The sequence below is a fragment of the Podarcis raffonei genome, chromosome 10 (genome assembly GCF_027172205.1).
Source record: "Podarcis raffonei isolate rPodRaf1 chromosome 10, rPodRaf1.pri, whole genome shotgun sequence".
Taxonomy (NCBI): Eukaryota; Metazoa; Chordata; class Lepidosauria; order Squamata; family Lacertidae; genus Podarcis; species Podarcis raffonei.
In genome coordinates, this window is record NC_070611.1 from 75,786,768 (window position 1) to 75,805,788 (window position 19,021).

General features: G+C 50.7%; 1 protein-coding gene across 3 annotated transcripts in view; it reads left to right on the forward strand.

The window, feature by feature from the left end:
* The window catches only part of CPT1B (carnitine palmitoyltransferase 1B), a 35,926-nt gene that overhangs the window by 9,695 nt on the left and 7,210 nt on the right, over nt 1-19,021 (forward strand). For all 3 annotated transcript variants that reach the window (XM_053404833.1, XM_053404832.1, XM_053404831.1), the window contains 12 exons: nt 918-1,078; nt 4,337-4,476; nt 6,606-6,783; nt 7,874-7,975; nt 9,546-9,683; nt 11,090-11,167; nt 11,360-11,467; nt 12,706-12,790; nt 14,300-14,495; nt 14,840-15,025; nt 17,820-17,925; nt 18,470-18,586. In XM_053404833.1, the coding sequence (XP_053260808.1) occupies nt 938-1,078; nt 4,337-4,476; nt 6,606-6,783; nt 7,874-7,975; nt 9,546-9,683; nt 11,090-11,167; nt 11,360-11,467; nt 12,706-12,790; nt 14,300-14,495; nt 14,840-15,025; nt 17,820-17,925; nt 18,470-18,586 (1,575 nt within the window). In that variant the 5' untranslated portion in view covers nt 918-937. The remainder of the gene's footprint in view (nt 1-917; nt 1,079-4,336; nt 4,477-6,605; nt 6,784-7,873; nt 7,976-9,545; nt 9,684-11,089; nt 11,168-11,359; nt 11,468-12,705; nt 12,791-14,299; nt 14,496-14,839; nt 15,026-17,819; nt 17,926-18,469; nt 18,587-19,021) is intronic.

Below are 19,021 nucleotides of genomic sequence, written 5' to 3' on the forward strand. Positions count from 1 at the left end.
GAAACATAATAGGGGGGGGGAACAAAAACAAAAAACCCAATTTAAAATACAGGTTAAAATGCAATTTAAAAAGCAGCCTCATTTTAAAAGTAGCCCATAAATAAATCATACCCCTCCTTGATTATTTTTGCCTGACAGGGGACGCTTATCCTGGAAGTCTGATCTCCCTCTTGCTTGCCATTCTCAGGTGTGTGTGTGTGTGCATGCGCGTTGAGGAGCAACCCCACTTTACCTGGGTGCAATTTGCATTTATTGCTCCGCCCACCTTGGCCCATGGCCCCGCCCACCACTGCCATGCACCCCAGAAAGTTGCCCAGACCCTTGCAGGTGGGGGGGGGTCGCATAACTCCGTACCCTCCAACTTTTCTCCAATGAAAATAGGGACATCCTAAGGAAACAGAGCCTAGGACTTGCCGATCAGAAGGTCGGCAGTTCGAATCCCTGCGACAGGGTGAGCTCCCATTGCTTGGTCCCTGTTCCTGCCAACCTAGCAGTTTGAAAGCACGTCAAAGTGCAAGTAGATAAATAGGTACTGCTCTGGCGGGAAGGTAAAGGGCGTTTCCGTGTGCTGCTCTGGTTCGCCAGAAGCGGCTTAGTCTTGCTGGCCACATGACCCGGAAGCTGTACGCCAGCTCCCTCGGCCAGTAAAGGGAGATGAGCGCCCCAACCCCAGAGTTGGCCACAACTGGACCTAATGGTCAGGGGTCCCTTTAGCTTTTAAGGAAAAGCAGGGCGGCTTCTGTAAATCTGGGAAAACAGGGACACTTGGAGGGTCGGCGATGTGGGGCATATATGCTTTTATTCCTATTTCAGGGTCAGTCTTTTACAAGAACGCTCTGGGTTTTCTGGGGACAGTGGATTTGTCTGGTTGTGGGTGCTGTTCTCAACCCCTCCTCCCCGCCCTCCCCCACGTCCAGGTGACAGCGGACCCTTCAAGATGGCGGAAGCCCACCAGGCCGTGGCCTTCCAGTTCACGGTCACCCCGGAAGGGGTGGATTTCCAGCTGAGCCGAGAAGCCCTCAAGCAGATCTACCTGTCTGGCCTCTCCTCCTGGAAGAAGCGTTTCGCCCGCATCAAGGTGAGCAGGATCTGAGTTCGAGTGGAACAACGCGGAATCTGTTTCCTTCCAATGCATTGCAGGGACTAGAAGACCTCTAGGGTCCTTTCCAGTGCTACAATTTCCTCCAGAGCTTCAGAGTCCCCTTCTGTGTACCTTGGGTTTTATTTCACCTGTGTTAGCCTCATCTATTCCACAGTGCCATATCTGATAATCCCCTCCAGCGCATGGCCTTCACAGAGGCATCCCTCCATTCAAAACTCAACAGATGTGAAGCATCCTGGGAATTGTAGTTTGTTAACGATGCTGGGGTCTGTAGCTCTGAGGCAAGGGAAGGGGGCTGCCTCAGGCGGTAGGTCTTTCCAGCGCAGCAGATCCCAATGTCAGTCTTTCTTCCCCTTTGTTCCTGATGCAGATTTCCCCTCTCAGGGAGGGCAGGCATCCTTTTGGGGTCTGCCACGGGTGCCAAAATGTATCGGGCTCTTCTTTGGCGATCCCTCATAGCCAAGTAAGATTGTCTTCCACAAGCACAGTCTTAACAGTGAGTCCGTAAGTGACCGTGGAGGCCAATTCTGGATCCACACGTCCTTCCACAGTGGGGACATTGGTTTCCGGGCGGGAGTTGATCACGGTGTGGATTTGCCAAGCGTGCCTTCCTCTTAGCACATTTCTCCCTTGCGTCCTGAGTTCGAGTGTCTTCAAAGGCCATGACACCTTTGGTCAAGGCTGTTCTCCAGTTGGAGCGCTCACAGGCCAGTGTTTCCCAATTGTTGGTGTTTATACTACATTTTTAAAGATTTGCCTTGAGAGAGTCTTTAAACCTCTTTTGTTGACCACCAGCATGACGCTTTCCATTTTTAAGTTCAGAATAGAGTAGTTGCTTTGGATGACGATCATCAGGCATCCGCACAACATGACCAGTCCAACGAAGCTGATGTTGAAGAATCATTGCTTCAACACTGGTGATCTTTGCTTCTTCCAGTGCACTGGTATTCGTTTGCCTGGCTCTGCTTTATTTTGTTACAGAAGCCCGGTGCCAGCCTCTCTCACTGCCAAGCCATGGCAAGAACCTGTGGGGGTCTTGGGCATCCACACAGGGTCTGTGTCCCTCTGGAGAATGGAAGACACGACGGAGACTGTCGTGCTTGAATATATAGGGTTTATTCACCTATTTACACCTTCAGTCTGGATGGGGTCCAGATCTTACAGCAGAGTCATTCCAAGAGGCCGCAGCATCAGCTGCCTGATGCCTGGGTATAGGGCATGGATTGGCAAACTACGGTTCGCGGACCAGATCAGGCCCAATTGCCTTCTGGATCCGGCCTGCAGGCAGTCCAGGAATCGCCGCTTGGATCGCCAGCGCATGCGATCTTTTCCTCTCCCTCCCTCCCTCTGCCTCCCTCTCCCTCCCATGGCGGTGGCAGCGACTCCTCCCTCCCTCCTCCTGGCTTCTCCCTGCCCTGCCTAGAGGAGGAAGGGGGCTGGGCTTTGTTGGTGACAGCAGCAGCAGCAGCGCTCGAGCGGCCGCCATTTTAAGCAGCCCCTCTCTGGAGCCCTTTGTGCACCACTCATCATCCCTCCGCCACCGCTGCCAGCCCCTGCCGCTCGCAAGACACAAGCAAGCAGCCACTGGGGCCCGTGGTGCTCTTGCATCACCCCCCCTCTCAAAAAATATAATCCGGCCCCCCACAAGGTCTGAGGGACAGTGGACTGGCCCCCTGCTTTAAAAGTTTGCTGACCCCCAGTATCGGGCCATATACAAATTCAATCAATCAATCAAAGATGGATCCCCCCTCTTCCTCGTTCCTCTTCCCAGGAATCCCTGCTTGAAACCTCCCTTTTCCTGCCCCCCTCGGACCCACCCCCCATCACCCCCCAGGCCAAAGGATTCCTCTCCTCAAGGGCCCATCTCTCCCCCCCCCTTAATGGCGCTTGCTTGGTCAGGCTGGATTCCATAAGCCAGCCTGGGAATTCCCTGAATTCCCTGTCTGGCCCTGTTCTGCACTTTAATCCATACCCCACTTTATTGATTTCTAGGGTTTACCCGGATCTATAACAATATGTCAGGTGCAGAGATGGACCCTTTCGTGCAACGAAAACAGCCCTTGCTTGCTCCGAATTCGGGATGCCGGTTGTAGAGCTTTGGCAAACCTTGATCTGTTAGGAGAAGGTGCTTCCTGGGCTGTAGAAGCTCCCAAATCCTTGCTTAAATGAATGCCGGGGGGGGGGGAATGGGGACACCCAGGGTCATCTAGTCCAACCCCCCCAATGCAGATGGGGGTGACCCCTTGGGTTCCTTGTGCTCCCTCACCTCTGGCCTCCCTTCTGCAGGTTGCTCAGCTTTATTTTTGTTGTCATTCATTGTATGTAATGTATTTCATTTCATCATCAGCTGACGAAGATTCATCTTCGAAACAGTTGATCCAATCCGGATACAGTGGAGGCTCGGGTTGCGAACGTGATCCATGTGGGAGGCACATTCGCAACCCGCGGCGTTCACAACCCGCAGCGCCGCATCTGCGCACATGCAGGTTGCGATTTGGCGCTTCTGTGCATGCGCAAAGCGCAATTTAGCGCTTCTGAGCATGCACGACCGCCGAAACCTGGAAGTAACCAGTTCCGGTACTTCCGGGTTTTGGAGAATCCGTAACCCAAAAAAATGCAACCTGAAGCGTCTGTAACCCGAGGTATGACTGTATACTGTTCTGCTTCTTTGCTGATTCCTATTGTATTCGTTACGTTGGAGCACCCACTACAGTGGTACCTTGGGTTACATGCGCTTCAGGTTACAGACTCCGCTAACCCAGAAATAGTACCTTGGGTTAAGAACTTGGCTTCAGGATGAGAACAGAAATCGTGCTCTGGCGGTACGGCAGCAGCAGGAGGCCCCATTAGCTAAAGTGGTGCTTCTGGTTAAGAACAGTTTCAGGTTAAGAACTGACCTCCGGAACTAATTAAGTACTTAACCCGAGGTGCCACTGTACAATACTTCTTGGACATTGAAAGGCATCCTGCCTGCATCGTGGGGTTCCTCGCTAGTAACTCATTACGTTGACTACTCTTATATATATATATATAACATATGACATATATGACATACATATATTATTTGGATATTATTTGGAAATTGTAAATTTTGGACGACCTTCTGCTACCAATAGTAACACATCTATTACATTCATTAGCCGCGTGTTGCCGCTGTATTTGAGCAGATATCTCTGTATTGCAACGCAGGGGTTTGTTTTTGTCACTCCCTTCTGACACGGCTGCTTCCCACAGAACAGCATCCTGACCGGGGTCTACCCGGGAACACCTTCTGGCTGGCTGGCGATCTTTGCGACAACCCTGGGCTCCAGCTTATTCCACGTCGACGTCTCCATGGGGCTGATCTTCAGGATCCAGAGGCACCTGCCACGCAGGTGAGTGCCCACTGCATCTCCTTCCCTTCCAGGTCCTAGACCCTCGGAGCTGGACCTCAGTGTCTGGGCTGAGTGATGGGGGTGGAGGCACTACTTCAGGACCGAGGTATACAGAACTCCCTCTCATAAGCTAAACAAGCTCTAGCTTAGGGCCCCGCTCTCTTGGGGGCCCCAAAAAATTTAAAGGAGAAAACACACACCTGGATGTACATTTACAAAATATAAGATAAAAAACCAATAAAATAAAGCCTACATACAGCAACAGTGTCTTGTGTTATGTAGGCTCCTATGAGGTAAGCCATGGGCCCCGCCTGCTAGCCTGCTCCCTAAAATATCCCTGGTTTGCTCCTTTCTATATACATTGGTACCTTGGTTCTCAAACGTAATCCATTCTGGAAGTCTGTTCCAAAGCCAAAGCGTTCTAAAACCAAGCTTAATAATTATTTCACTATTAATATACAGTGGACGCTCAGGTTGCGAACGTTATCTGTGTGGGAGGCACGCTCGCAACCAACCAGTGGCCAGGGATGATGGGAGTTGTAGTCCCAAAACAGCTGGAGGGCCAAGTTTGGCCACCACTGCAAACCAATTCAAGGCTGAAGAAGGCTTAGAATCAGCTATCTTAGAAAGAAGCCGCCAGTGGTAAGATGCCCTTGAAGAGACAACGTGGGGCTGGATCTACACTGATCTGTAAAAATGCTTTTAAAGGCTATACAAAAAAAAAGTTACCTAGCTCTCAATGCAATTTCCCATTGCCAACGGATGGCTGCTCTGTAACGCCCTCTGGTGTCTCATTGCTATAGCGTATTTTCAACGTTTTAACCGGCCAGTGTAGATTTGTCCTTGGGCTGTAGGAGTGAAGAAGCCAGAGGGGCGAGTTTAAAGCTGCTTCCTTTGTCAGTATCCTTTGCCAACCTGGTGCCCTCCAGCCAGTGGCAGATTGTGGGCTCTCACATTTCGGTGGCGCCCTGTGCGACTATAAAATTTGGCACCCCCCCACCTCTCGTGCTGCATTCTGCATCATTGTTTGTGTGCCCCCTGTAGCATGGCACCCAGTGCAGTCACGGCAAACCCTAAAACCACCGCTGCTCCAGCTGTTTGGGGCCACACCTCCCATCACGGCCTTCACGCCCTAGGACCCTCGTACCTACAGGACCGCCTCTCCTGGTATGCCCCACGGAGGACCTTAAGGTCCATAAATAGCAACACCCTAGAGGTCCCGGGCCCTAAGGAAGTCAGATTAGTCTCAACCAGAGCCAGGGCCTTCTCAGCAGTGGCTCCACCTGGTGGAACGCTCTGTCTCATGAGACCAAGGCCCTGTAGGATCTGACTTCTTTCCGCAGGGCCTGTAAGACAGAGTTGTTCCACCTGACCTTTGGCTTGGAATCCACTTGATCCCCTTCCCCTCTTCCTTTTTCCTTTCTCCTTCTGTGATGGAACTCCTATCTGGGGACCTTTTTCTGGCCCACGTAGCACCAGTCTGGATAGCTGGCCTTGGTGAAGACTTGACGTTTTCATCCCCCAAAAGTTTTTGATTTGAGTTTCTACTGAAATGAGGCTGCATTTTAATGTTGTATTTTAATCTTGTTTTTAAGTTGTATTTTAATCGATTGCTTTTATACCTGGTGTTAGCCGCCCTGAGCCCGATCTTTGCTGGGGAGGGCAGGCTATAACTAAATAATAATAATAATAATAATAATTATTATTATTATTATTATTATTATTATTATTATTACAGTGGTACCTCAGGTTAAGAACTTAATTCGTTCTGGAGGTCTGTTCTTAACCTGAAACTGTTCTTAACCTGAGGTACCACTTTAGCTAATGGGGCCTCCTGCTGCTGCCGGAGCACGATTTCTGATCTCTTCCTGAAGCAAAGTTCTTAACCCGAGGTAATATTTCTGGGTTAGCGGAGCCTGTAACCTGAAGCATATGTAACCTGAGGTACCACTGTATTATTATTATTATCTGCGTGGTTGGATGGTGCTGGAGCTGGTGGGAATTGTAGTTTCGCGTGCCTAGAAGAGGAAGAGGAGCCCCAGGAGGAAGGGGATGCCACAGAGTCACCCAGGAGGAGCACATCCCTGGGGCTGGCAGCACCCCCATTATTAACCCTTTCTTCCCCCCAGCTGCAATTACTGCCTGAGTCCCCGGAGCAAACACCTCCTGGGCGTCGCCCTTTTCTCCACGGGTGCCTGGATCTCGGGGATCCTGCTCTGCCGACAGACCCTCAAGCTTCTCCTCTCTTACCACGGCTGGATGTTCGAGCCCCACGGAAAGACCAGTCGCAGCACCAAGATCTGGGCGGTGAGCGGCCATCTCGGGGGGCTGGGGGGGGTCGGAGAATTATTCCGTTGCACCTTTCCACATGCTCCTCCCTCGCTTTTTGTTCCTCATGCAGTTTAAACGGCAGAATTAGTATTTTTGTCCAAGCCACACTTTTACCGTTTGCATGTAGATTTTTGGCGCGGCACCCTCGTTTTCTTTGTGGGAAGGCAGCATATTGAAATACTTCATTGTCACTTGTACAACATTATAGGGACGCGGGTGGCGCTGTGGGTTAAACCACAGAGCCTAGGACTTGCCGATCAGAAGGTTGGCGGTTCGAATCCCCGCGACCGGGTGAGCTCCCATTGCTCGGTCCCTGCTCCTGCCAACCTAGCAGTTCAAAAGCACGTCAAAGTGCAAGTAGATAAATAGGTACAGCTCCAGCGGGAAGGTAAACGGCATTTCCGTGCACTGCTCTGGTTCTCCAGAAGCGGCTTAGTCATGCTGGCCACATGACCCAGAAGCTGTACGCCGGCTCCCTCGGCCAATAAAGTGAGATGAGCGCCGCAATCCCAGAGTCGGCCACGACTGGACCTAATGGTCAGGGGTCCCTTTCCCTTTACCTTACAACTTGTATACAGTGAGATTACACGTATAAGGTAAAGGTAAAAAGGTAAAGGACCCCTGGATGGTTGAGTCCAGTCAAAGGTTGCGGAGCTCATCTGGCTTTCAGGCCAGGGGGCCGGCGTTTGTCCGCAGACGGCTTTCCAGGTCATGTGGCCAGCATGACTAAACTGCTTCTGGTGCAATGGGACACCGTGACGGAAAGCAGAGCGCATGGAAATGCCATTTACCTTCCTGCCGGAGCGGTACCTATTTATCTACTTGCGCTGGCGTGCTTTCGAACTGCTAGTTGGCAGGAGCTGGGACCGCGCAATGGGAGCTCACCCCGTCGTGGGGATTCGAACCACCGACCTTCTGATCGGCAAGCCCAAGAGGCTCAGTGGTTTAGACCTCAGCGCCACCTGACTGCTCCTAAAATGACGAAGTAAATTGTCCTCTGTGGGAATGTGGAGTGTTGTGACCCACAGGGCTGACCGGTCAAATCTGCCTCCCCTTCTCTTGGCAGGCCATGGTGAAGGTGATGTCCGGGTGCAACCCCATGCTCTACAGCTTCCAGACCTCCCTGCCCAAGCTGCCCGTGCCCTGTGTGAAGGACACTATCGAGAGGGTAAGAGGAACGGGCAAAGCACTGGGCACTCAATGCCTGGGTGGGGAATGGCAGCAGGGACGAGGGACTGGGGGTCCGTTCCTCCAAGTCAAGACAGCTTGGGAGAGAGAGATCTTGCTTCAGCCCTGAGGCAGCTCAGACCGGCATCCTTGCTTTGCAGCCAGGCTCTGATCTGAGCCGACCACCGGCACATCTAGCCCAGAATTGCATGCGCTGTCTGACAGAAGCTCTCGTGGAGTTTGAGGCAGGGTTCTCTCCCTGCCATACCTGGTGGTGCTGAGTACTGCATGCAGGACCTTCTGCATGCAAGGCAGATTATTATTATTATTATTATTATTATTATTATTATTATTATTATTTATACCCCGCCCACCTGGCTGAGTTTCCCCAGCCACTCTGGGCAGCTCCCAGTCAAGTGTTAAAAAGAATACAGCATTAAATATTAAAAACTTCCCTAAACAGGGCTGCTTTCAGATGTCTTTTAAAGATAATTTAGTGGCTTATTTCCTTCACATCTGAAGGATGTTCCATAGGGCGGGCGCCAGTACTGAGAAGGCCCTCTGCCTGGTTCCCTGTAACTTGGCTTCTCACAGCGAGGGAACTGCCAGAAGGCCCTCGGAGCTGGACCTCAGTGTCCGGGCTGGACGATGGGGGTATACTGGACTGAGGTCGTTTAGGGCTTTCAAGGTCAGCACCAACACTTTGAATTGGGCTCGGAAACGTCGTGGAAGCCAATGTAGGTCTTTCAAGACCGGTGTTATATGGTCTCGGCGGTCGATCCCAGTCACCAGTCTAGCTGCCACAATCTGGATTAGTTGTAGTTTCCGGGTCACCTTCAAAGGTAGCCCCACGTAGAGTGCATTGCAGGAGTCCAAGCGGGAGATAACTAGAGCATGCACCATTCTGGAGAGACAGATATTCTTCTACTGAGCATGTCCTTCCACCATACGAACCACACCATTGGTTCATGCAGCCCAGTGCAGTCTGCACAGACTGGCAGCATCCCTCCGGGATCCCAGGCAGGGAGCCTTTCCCAGCCCTGTTTTTTATTTGCTTGCTTGTTACACCTGCTCCATTTATCTGCCCCCTTTCCCTCAAGGTGGCCTGCATCGTTCTCCTCCTCCCCATTCCCTCCTCACAACAGCCCTGTGAGGTAGGCCAGGCTGAGATACGGCGACTTGGCCCTCAAGGTCACACCCAGGGAGCCTTGTGGCTGAATGGGGATTCGAACCCTGGTCTCTGCCGGACCATATTTTGACACTCTAACCATTATGCCACGCTGGAAGTCATAGATTCATTGTATTGGAAGGGACCCCGAGGGTCATCTAGCCCAACCCCCTGCTTGCTTGGGGTGAGACTCGAATCCACGACCCTGAGATTAAGAGTCTCATGCTCTCCCCAGTGGCCTATCCTCTTAGGAATGGAACCGGGGACCTTCTGCAGGCAGAGGAGATGCCAAGACCCCTTTCCAAGCTCGGATCCTGCATCGCCTCTGTCTTGGGGCAAGGCGACGGGGGTCCCAAGGGCACAGGATTCTGTCCAATGCTCCCTTGCTTTCCTTCTCCTGCAGTACCTGGAATCTGTCCGCCCCCTGCTGGACGCAGACAAGTATGACGACATGGAGGCCTTAGCCTTGGACTTCCAGCTTAACGTTGCCCCCCGCCTCCAGAAATACCTCATCCTCAAGTCCTGGTGGGCCACCAACTACGTGAGTCTGCTTGCCCCCCACCATGGCGCACCCTCCGACCCATGTCAGTGGGGGTGGGGCGCTTGAGCAGCCTCCCCGGGTGTCTCCACCTGCATGCCTTCTGCCAGCCCTCAGAGCAGTTCCTGCCTCCTCTTCTCCATCCTGGGCATCTAGCCCAAATTCTTACCTGGCGTCCCACCTCTTCTGTGGCTCCCTGGACAAAAGCCTCCCAAAAGAGCCTGCTGGGTCAAACCCCTGGACGCCTGTAGGTAGCTGGGAAGCAGAACACAAGTGCAAGGGCTGTCTCCCCTGCCCATACCCGGCTGGTATGGCTGCCTCCGACTGTGGAAGGCAGAGCTTTGGCATCCTGGCGAGGAGCCGCCGAAAGCCCTCTCCTCCTCCATGAATGTATACAACCCTCTTTCAAAGCCGTCGCTTCCTCCCATGGGAGCGAGTTCCATACCTTAGCTTATCCATATCTGGACCTTATCACAGCAGGGACTTGGAAGCAAAGCGCCCTCTCTGGGCTCAGAGAGAGTTCATATGATGAAGGTGCTGGAATATTGCCAGAACCTGGAGAAGTCTATCAGTTGCAGGACTTTGCAAGCAACTGAACTTAGGACTTGGCTGCCGACCTTGTCATGGCAAGGACTTTGAAGTAAAGAGCCCTCTCTGGGCTCAGAGAGAGAAGATCGCTTGTAACCTCTGTAAATAGTGGGTGTAGCGCTGCATATTGGTTTTGGTCTACTAAAAACAACTCTGCCAAACCACTGTTCTCTGTGGTGAGCTTAACCGCTTGACTGAGCTTCCGCAACACGTACACTCAACACCACCCCAACATTTATCTAATCTTTTATAGCCGCCTGGGTTGGTGGCCATCACCGCCTCCTGTGGCAGTGAGTTCCATAGTTTAACTGCAAGAAGAAGGACTTTCTTTTATCCGTCCTGAATCTTCGAACACTCAGCTCCACTGAATGTCCACAACTTATAGTTTTATGAGAAATGGGGGGGGGGGAGCTTTTTCCCATCCACTTTCTCAATGGTGTGCCTAATTTTTTTAAAAAAATTCTATCATGCCCCAATCACTCGCCTTTTCTCCAAACTGAAAAGTACCGGAGGCAGACGGGACCTTGGGAAGGAAGAAGAGGATGCCTTTAAAAGAGGAACAGACAAATTCATGGAGGACCAAAAGGCTTGTTGGGATGGCTATAGCTTCTGGGATAATGCTTTTGGATGGAAAGGGGAGAATTGTGCTCAGATCCTGCCTGTGGGTTTCCCCATATGGCCCCTTTGAGAAGAGGATGCTGGCCCAGATGGGCCCCCTTTGGCCTGATCCTGCGGGGTCTTCCCGTATTCCTATGTATTGCCGCCCCCCTTCCTCTGCCCACCTGGCCGGGCTGTGACAGGTGTTGTTGTACTTCCGGCAGGTGAGCGACTGGTGGGAGGAGTACATCTACCTCCGAGGAAGAAGCCCCATTATGGTGAACAGCAACTACTATGTCATGGTGAGTGGGGGGGGCATGTCTTGTGGGGAGGAGTCTTCCTGGAGGTGGGGCAGGTCTCCGTCCCACCGGCCAGAATCTGGCCACTGAGCGGGCAGAGCACAGGAGGGCTCCAGCCCTTCCACCCCCCCGCTCCTTGCCCCCCTACTATGGGGAGGTGTCCCAATACTGACCCCACCCTCTTTCCCCGGCCAGGATTTCCTGTACGTGACGCCCACCCACAACCAGGCGGCCAGGGCAGCCAATGCTGTGCACTCCATCATGCTGTACCGACGACGCCTGGATCATGAAGACCTTCCGCCTGTGAGTCAGGGCCATCTCCCGAAAGAAGGATCCAGGAATTTAGGTCACCCTATTTATGCGAATCCAATGCGCGCCACCATTTTCAAAACCTTGAAACTAAAAAGGTATTTGCTGGTGAATGTCAACACGGCATCAGATCTAACGCACATCCTAATTTTCACGACGTAATTTGGCCAAAAAATGGTGAGCATTGCATTTGAGTGAATGTGGTGTTTGCTGTGTTTATATTCCACCTTGAGCTCAAGGCGGCATAATTGGCTCTCCCCACCTCCTCGTTTAATCCCCCCCCCAACAGCCCTGCGAGGTAGGTTCGGCTGGGACTGGCCTCCAAGTGAGCCAAGCATGGGGAGGATTTGAACCCGGGTCTCTCCAGCACCCCAGCCTTCATTTAAGGAGGGTTAGGTTGAGGGAAGGCAGTGACTGGTCTCCACCCAGGGCGCCCTGTGAGCTTCATGGCTGAGTGGGAGGGCCTGAGCCCTGGTCTCTCAGAGGTCCTAGTCTGATACTCTGACCCAGGGGCCGGATCAGGCCCAATCGCCTTTGCAATCCGGCCCACGAACGGTCCGGGAATCAGCGTGTTTTTACATGAGTAGAATGTGCCCTTTTATTTAAAATGCATCTCTGGGTTATTTGTGGGGCATAGGAATTCGTTCATCCCCCCCCCAAAAAAAAATATAGTCCGGCCCTCCACAAGGCCTGAGGGACAGTGGACCGGCCCCCTGCTGAAAAAGTTTGCTGACCCCTGCTCTAACCACTCCACTCCACTCCCTCTGCCTGCCTGCAAGACATGCCCCTGATTCACAGGCTCTCCGGACACAAGACAGGCCAACTCTTGCCAGACTGGAGGGTCCTGCCTGAGGATCCCAAAAGAAGTTAAAATAATTTTTATGCCATTCCATGACATTTCTCAAGGTGGAAATTCCCCTCATATATTTATGCCCCGCTTCTTTCCTCAAAGTTGCTCAAGGTGGATTTCGTCGTTCTCCCCATTTTATACCCCAACAACCCTTTGAGGTAGGCGACGCTGAGAGGCCATGACCAACCGATGAGTTTCATGGCCAAGGGGGGGATTTGAACCCGGGTCTCTCCCAGGTCCTAGCCCGTAGTTTTTACTATATTTTTTAAAGATGTGATGTTAACTTTTGGCTTATGTCATTACCATTAGCAATCTTGCCAGCAGCCGGACCGAAAACTGGTTAACCCGATAAGCAGCTAACGCTCCTTCTCCCTGCCCCCAGGTGATGGCGCTGGGCTTGGTCCCCATGTGCTCCTACCAGATGGAGAGGATGTTCAACACGACCCGCATCCCTGGAGAGGAGGCAGGTGGGTGGCATTTAGGGTGGCACGAAGCAGGTGGCATGGCGGAGTGGGGGCAGGGGGCCCCTGCCAGCTCACCGGTGTGATGCGCTGAAATTCCTCAGGCGCGGTGCACAAAAGCAGCCTTGTAGACCTTTCTACCTGGCCCTCGGGACTCTCTGCGGGAGTGCCAGCTTGGTCCCGCAACTGTGGGTGCCCGGGGTGATGGGTGCCCAACCTTACTATATGCTTGTGAAACATGGGCCACTTATAAACGCCATCTCCAGCTCCTTGAAAGATTACATCAACGGAGTCTCCAAAATTTTTACATATCACTTGGGAAGACAGGTGAACTAATACCAGTGTACTGGAAGAAGCAAAGATCACCAGTGTTGAAGTAATGATTCTTCAACATCAACTTTGCTGGACTGGTCAAGTTGTGCAGATGCCTGATTACAGTCTTCCGAAGCAACTATTCTATTCCAAACTTAAAAATGGAAAGCGTCATGCTGGTGGTCAACAGAAGAGGTTTAAAGACTGTCACAAGGCAAATCTAAAAAAATATAGCATAAACACTGACAGCTGGGAAACACTGGCCTGCGAGCGCTCCAATTGGAGAACAGCCTTTACCAAAGGTGTCAAGGGCTTTGAAGACACTCGAACTCAGGACCAAAGGGAGAAATGTGCCAGAAGGAAGGCATGCTTGGCAAATCCACACCGTGATCAACTCCCACCCAGAAACCAATGTCCCCACTGTGGAAGGACGTGTGGATCCAGAATTGGCCTCCACAGTCACTTATGGACTCACTGTTAAAACCGTCAAAACAAAAAAAATTTTCTTCCTTCCAGTAGCACCTTAAAGACCAACTAAGTTAGTTCTTGGTATGAGCTTTCATGTGCATGCACACTTCTTCAGATACACTGTGTTTATGGAAGGCAATCTTACCATATTTTTCACTCCATAAGACACACCTGACCATAAGATGCACTTAGTTTTTAGAAGAGGAAAGGGGGAAAGCCCCGTTTTTTGAGGATCAGCTCACAGTTGTGCAGCTTCTTTTGCAAAGGGGAAAAATCCTGTTTTTATGGAGTTCAACTCACAGCTTTGCACCTTTTTTAGGAAAGGAAAGGGAGCCGTTTCTACAGTTTCCAGACAGATAATCTAATCAGCCAGTCCCATGTCGCTGGGGAAACAAACGGTCTCCATCTGCAGAACATTCAACAATGGAGGCCTGGGCAAGGGGGTGGGGCCAAAAGGGAGCCAGTGATCAACCACACATTCGCTCCATAAGACGCACAGACATTTCCCCTGACTTTTTAGGAGGAAAAAAGTGCGTCTTATGGAGCGAAAAACACGGTGCTCGGGTACGACGGATCACAGAAGAAGAAGAAGAAGAAGAAGAAGAAGAAGAAGAAGAAGAAGAAGAAGAAGAAGAGGAAGAAGACCACTGTATTTTAAATTGCAAAACAGAAAATTTAATAAAAAATGATATAGGAGGAAGGCCTGCTTTCATCCTGGCTCTCTCTTGCCCCTAGATTACCTCCTGCACCTGTCGGACAGCAGGCACCTGGCCGTCTTCCACAAAGGCCGCTTCTACAAGCTGTGGCTCTACCAGGCGGGGAAGCTGCTCTCGCCCCGCGACCTGGAGATGCAGTTCCAGCGCATCCTGGACGACCCTTCGCCCCCCCAGCCCAACGAGGTGCGGCTGGCCGCTCTCACCGCCGGGGAACGGTAAGCGCTGCGGCCAGAGGAGGGGGGCAGGGGGGGCTCTCCCGGGTCAGGTCCCCCCGCCCAGTTCAGCAGGTGAGGCCCCTCGCCTCCCCCAACAGAATTTTATTTCCCCCCCAGACGGAGGAGACTCCTTTGGGATGGCTTGGCTGCTCTCCTCTTCCTTTTAGGGCTTTTAATGTATTTTTCAATTTTGATGTATTTTTCAATTTTAATGTATTTTTAATCTTTCGTTGGAAGCCGCCCAGAGTGGCTGGGAAAGGCCAGCCAGATGGGTGGGGTATAAATAATAAATTATTATTATTATTATTATTATTATTATTATTATTATTATTATTATATTCCAGGGGTCCGTGGGCCGAAGCCCGGAAGAAATACTTCAGCCGAGGGAAGAACAAGGCCTCCTTGGACTGCATCGAGCGAGCCGCCTTCTTCCTGACCCTGGACGAGGACGAGCAAGGCTTCTCCCCAGACCACGAGGACAGCCTGGACCTTTACTCCAAAAGCCTCCTGCACGGGAGATGCTACGACAGGTAAGGAGTCTCTCTCGCTCTGCCCACCTGCCTAGCCGAACCTCCCTTCTGAGCGCCACCGCTGTGGTCCTCACTAGGGCTGGGCGGAGTCTGATTTTCAACATCAAGATACATCTTTTTATTACTGTTAATATTTTCTCTAAATTTTACACACGCACAAAGTCATACCTCGAGTTACAGACGTTTCAGGTTGTGTTTTTTTGGGTTACGGACCCGCCGAAACCCAGAAGTACCGGAACAGGTTACTTCCAGATTTTGGCGGTCACGCATGCTCAGAAGCACTAAATTGCACTTTGTGCATGCGCAGAAGCGCCGAATTGCAACCCGCGCATGCGTAGATGCAGCGCTGGGGGTTGTGAACGTGCCTCCCGCACGGATCAGGTTCGCAACCCGAGCGCCCACTGTATATAGCAAAACAGTTTACCTAAAACAGCACAAACGAAAGAAAAAGAACAGTACGTCAGTAACAACTGCACACACACTAACAACAAAACTTCTAACTCCACACACACTCTTGACTTCCGATTCACCTCACTGTGCTTTCTACATATTCTTCAGCAATGTCTAGGCAACATGATGACCATGTACATACATGATGGACAATCTTTATAGAATTCTTTCAAACCATAACAAGTACAAAACAAAATCTTTAGTCTCAAAGTCTCTGAAAATCTTTAAAAGAAGCGAGGTACCAGACTTTGTGCGATGAAAGACAAGCTGTGAAGCTTTGTGTATTCAGCAAATATGATGTCCAACACTGAACAGTGATTCCAGATATTGACTACTGTTTTGTAGTCAATGTCAGTGATATTTTAGGGAGCAGGCTAGCAGGCGGAGTCCATGACTTACATCATAGGAGCCTCCACAACATAAGACACTGTTGTTGTATGTATGTTTTATTTTATATGTTTTTTATGTTATATTTTGGAAATGTACATCCAGTTTTTTCTCCTTTAAATTTTTGGGGGGCTCCCCAAGAGAGTGGGGCCCTAAGCTATAGCTTGTTTAGCTTATACGTAAATCTGGCACTGCTAGTAATGGACCAGCATTCTTAAGCAACCTACCAGACCACTGGCTGCAGAGAGATTCTGACTTTCTTCACCAGCCAGCTCTTGAGATTTGCAGCTGTAGGCAGGGGGAACTGGAAGCACTGCTTGTATTTTCTCAGCCATTTAAGCCACAGCCAGTTCTGGTGATTCTCTGTGTTATGTACTGAGTTGAATAGGATCCAAAAGGCAGCAGTCTGATTGGTCCTAGAACAATAGGATTCAGAATGCAGCAGTCTGATTGGTCCTAGAACAATGCAGCAGTATGATTGGTTGGCAGGAACCACCCAATCATGCTCCAGATAAAAGTGAATCCACAACCTGATTGGCTTACAGTAGAATTCCGGAATTAGCCAATCATGTGCAGCCCATTGTGTAAATAATGTATATAAAGCAGATACTTTGAGGGGACTTTCATTCATTCCTCCTCACCACTATGAGCTGAATAAAGAGCATGAAATCACTTTGCGACTCTGAGTATATTTCACTCTGCCTGCAGGAGGCAGGAAGGAGTCTGGGCAGATTTAGCAAGGGCGAAGCATAGACTGCCCCCAGATTTTCCAATACCACACTCGATTCATGATAAATTGCCAGCTCTTTTTAAAACAACAACAACAGTTATGATTTTCTACAAATATCGGTTTAAAACAATATAGTGCATATGCCTAGTCCTCACTCCTGATCCATGATTACTCGCTCTTGAATTCCTTTGGGGTAGGGTTCTGCAGGCGTGGCTTGGCTCACTTCCACGAGTCACCTGGGGCAGCCGTTGGGCACCTGGCATGATGCTTCTGCTCCTGGTTGTTTGCCCAGAGCCCATAAATACCCTTCCCCTGATGAGCAGGGAAGAAAAGAGCTCTTTGGGCAGCCCAGCGCACACACCTGCCCGCCTGCTGCTCTGAGGGATCTCACCTGTTCCAGGTGCCAGCTGCTCAGCGGAGCGGCAGGTGCCTCCACAACTGGCTGCTGTGTCTCTCTATCTTCCTGGGCTTCCTCTATGTTCCTAAGGCTATCGCACCTCTGCCTTCCCATAGTGCAGGGCTCAGCAACCTTTTCAGCAGGGGGCCGGTCCATTGTCCCTCAGACCTTGTGGGGGGCCGGACTATATTTTGAGGGGGGGGGGGAAGAACAAATTCCTATGCCCCACAAATAACCCAGAGATGCATTTTAAATAAAAGGACACATTCTACTCATCTAAAAACATGCTGATTCCCAGACCGCCCGGGGGCCGGATTTAGAAGGTAATTGGGCCACATCCGGAGGGATATTTTAATTATTTGCATCATATATTTACACCTATTATTATTTCATGTTATAGCAAGTTTCTAGAGACTAGATTATGAGTCTTTGTAGATTGTGTTTCTAAAGGAACGTTTGTTATTGCCAAATGCCAATGTGTTTGCATTATTAAATTTGTTATGAATAAAACAATCATGTTAAGTTAGAGCTTAATAATTATTTCACTATTAATAGACTTCTTAATTGTATTTCAGTTCAACAATCACTTTGTTAAAATACATGTTTTGTTATGTGCAAATGGCTTGAGATACCTATGAGGTCCATCAATGACCATATAGCATACATCCAACACACAAAAAGCAACAATTTGTTGTTGACAAAGGTCAGCTGGAGCTATCAAGGGCCCCATTACCTTCAGCAGCTTAGGGCCTCATCAAACCTCAATCCAGCCCTGCCTGGCTTGCCCCAGCCTCCGCTCGTTCTGACACGGGTCATCCTTCTCTCTGCAGGTGGTTTGACAAGTCCTTCACGCTGGTGGTGTATCGCAACGGCAAGCTGGGTGCCAACGCCGAGCACTCGTGGGCCGACGCGCCCATCATGGGGCACCTCTGGGAGGTGAGAGACAGGCAGGGAGGAGTCCCTCCTTTTTTACTCCCCCATGCGAACAACTGTGAGAGAGGGTTGCTGTGTTGCAGCGGGTTGGGCTGGATGACCCTTGGGTGCCCCTTCCAACTGTGCAGTTCTGTGATTCTAAAGCAGGCACCCCCAAACTTGGGCCTCCAGGTGCTTTATAATAATAATAATAATAAATTTTATTTATACCCCCGCTCCCTGGCCAGAGCCTGGCTCAGGGCTGCTAACACCAATAAAATCACAGTAAAAACATAAGAGGGGGAAAGGGGGGGGGAGGAGGGGAAAAAACCCAATTTAAAATACAGGTTAAAATGCAGCCTCAAGCAAGACCATGAGGGGAGGGAAACTTAAGGGACTATGTTTTGGGACTACAACTCCCATCATCCCTAGCTAACAGGGCCAGTGGCCAGGGATGATAGGAATTGTAGTCCCAAAACATTTGGAGGGCCAAGTTTGGGGGTGCCTGTTCTATAGGAACTTCTCTCTCCCCCCCCCCAGCTCTCATCCTTTCTGCCTTCCTCCCCAGTTCATGCTGGCCACAGACGAGTTCCAGCTGGGGTACTGCAGCAGCGGACATTGCCACGGGGTGCCCAACACAGACCTCCCCAGGCCACAGCGCTTGACGTGGGACATTTCTGAGGAGGTAGGCTTTGCACTGTTGCAGGAATTTATGTATAGGTTGGGGAGGGGGTTGCCCCTCCAGCAGATATCATGCACATGCAGCCCACTACCAAAACCAGCACAATCACTTTTGTGACTTTTGTGATTTGTCCCCACGAAGCACTTCATCACAGTTTCTTCCTATCTATTCAAAGGGCCTCTGCTGCACAATACCAAATGTAAGAATTCAGTGATAAATGTATCTATGTAGTGGCTCACTGGGAAAACTTCAGAAATTCCTATAGACATGTGAGCTCAGCTCCTCAGCAGCCCCTCTGCCTGAGCGATAATCCCTGGCATCCTGATACCTGAGTGCCAGACAGGTAGCCATTCCAGAAAGAACCAACCCAGATGAAGACAAAAGGGTGTGATTAACTTGGCTGGGAAACAGGGAAATGTAAATGTCTCTTTTGTTACA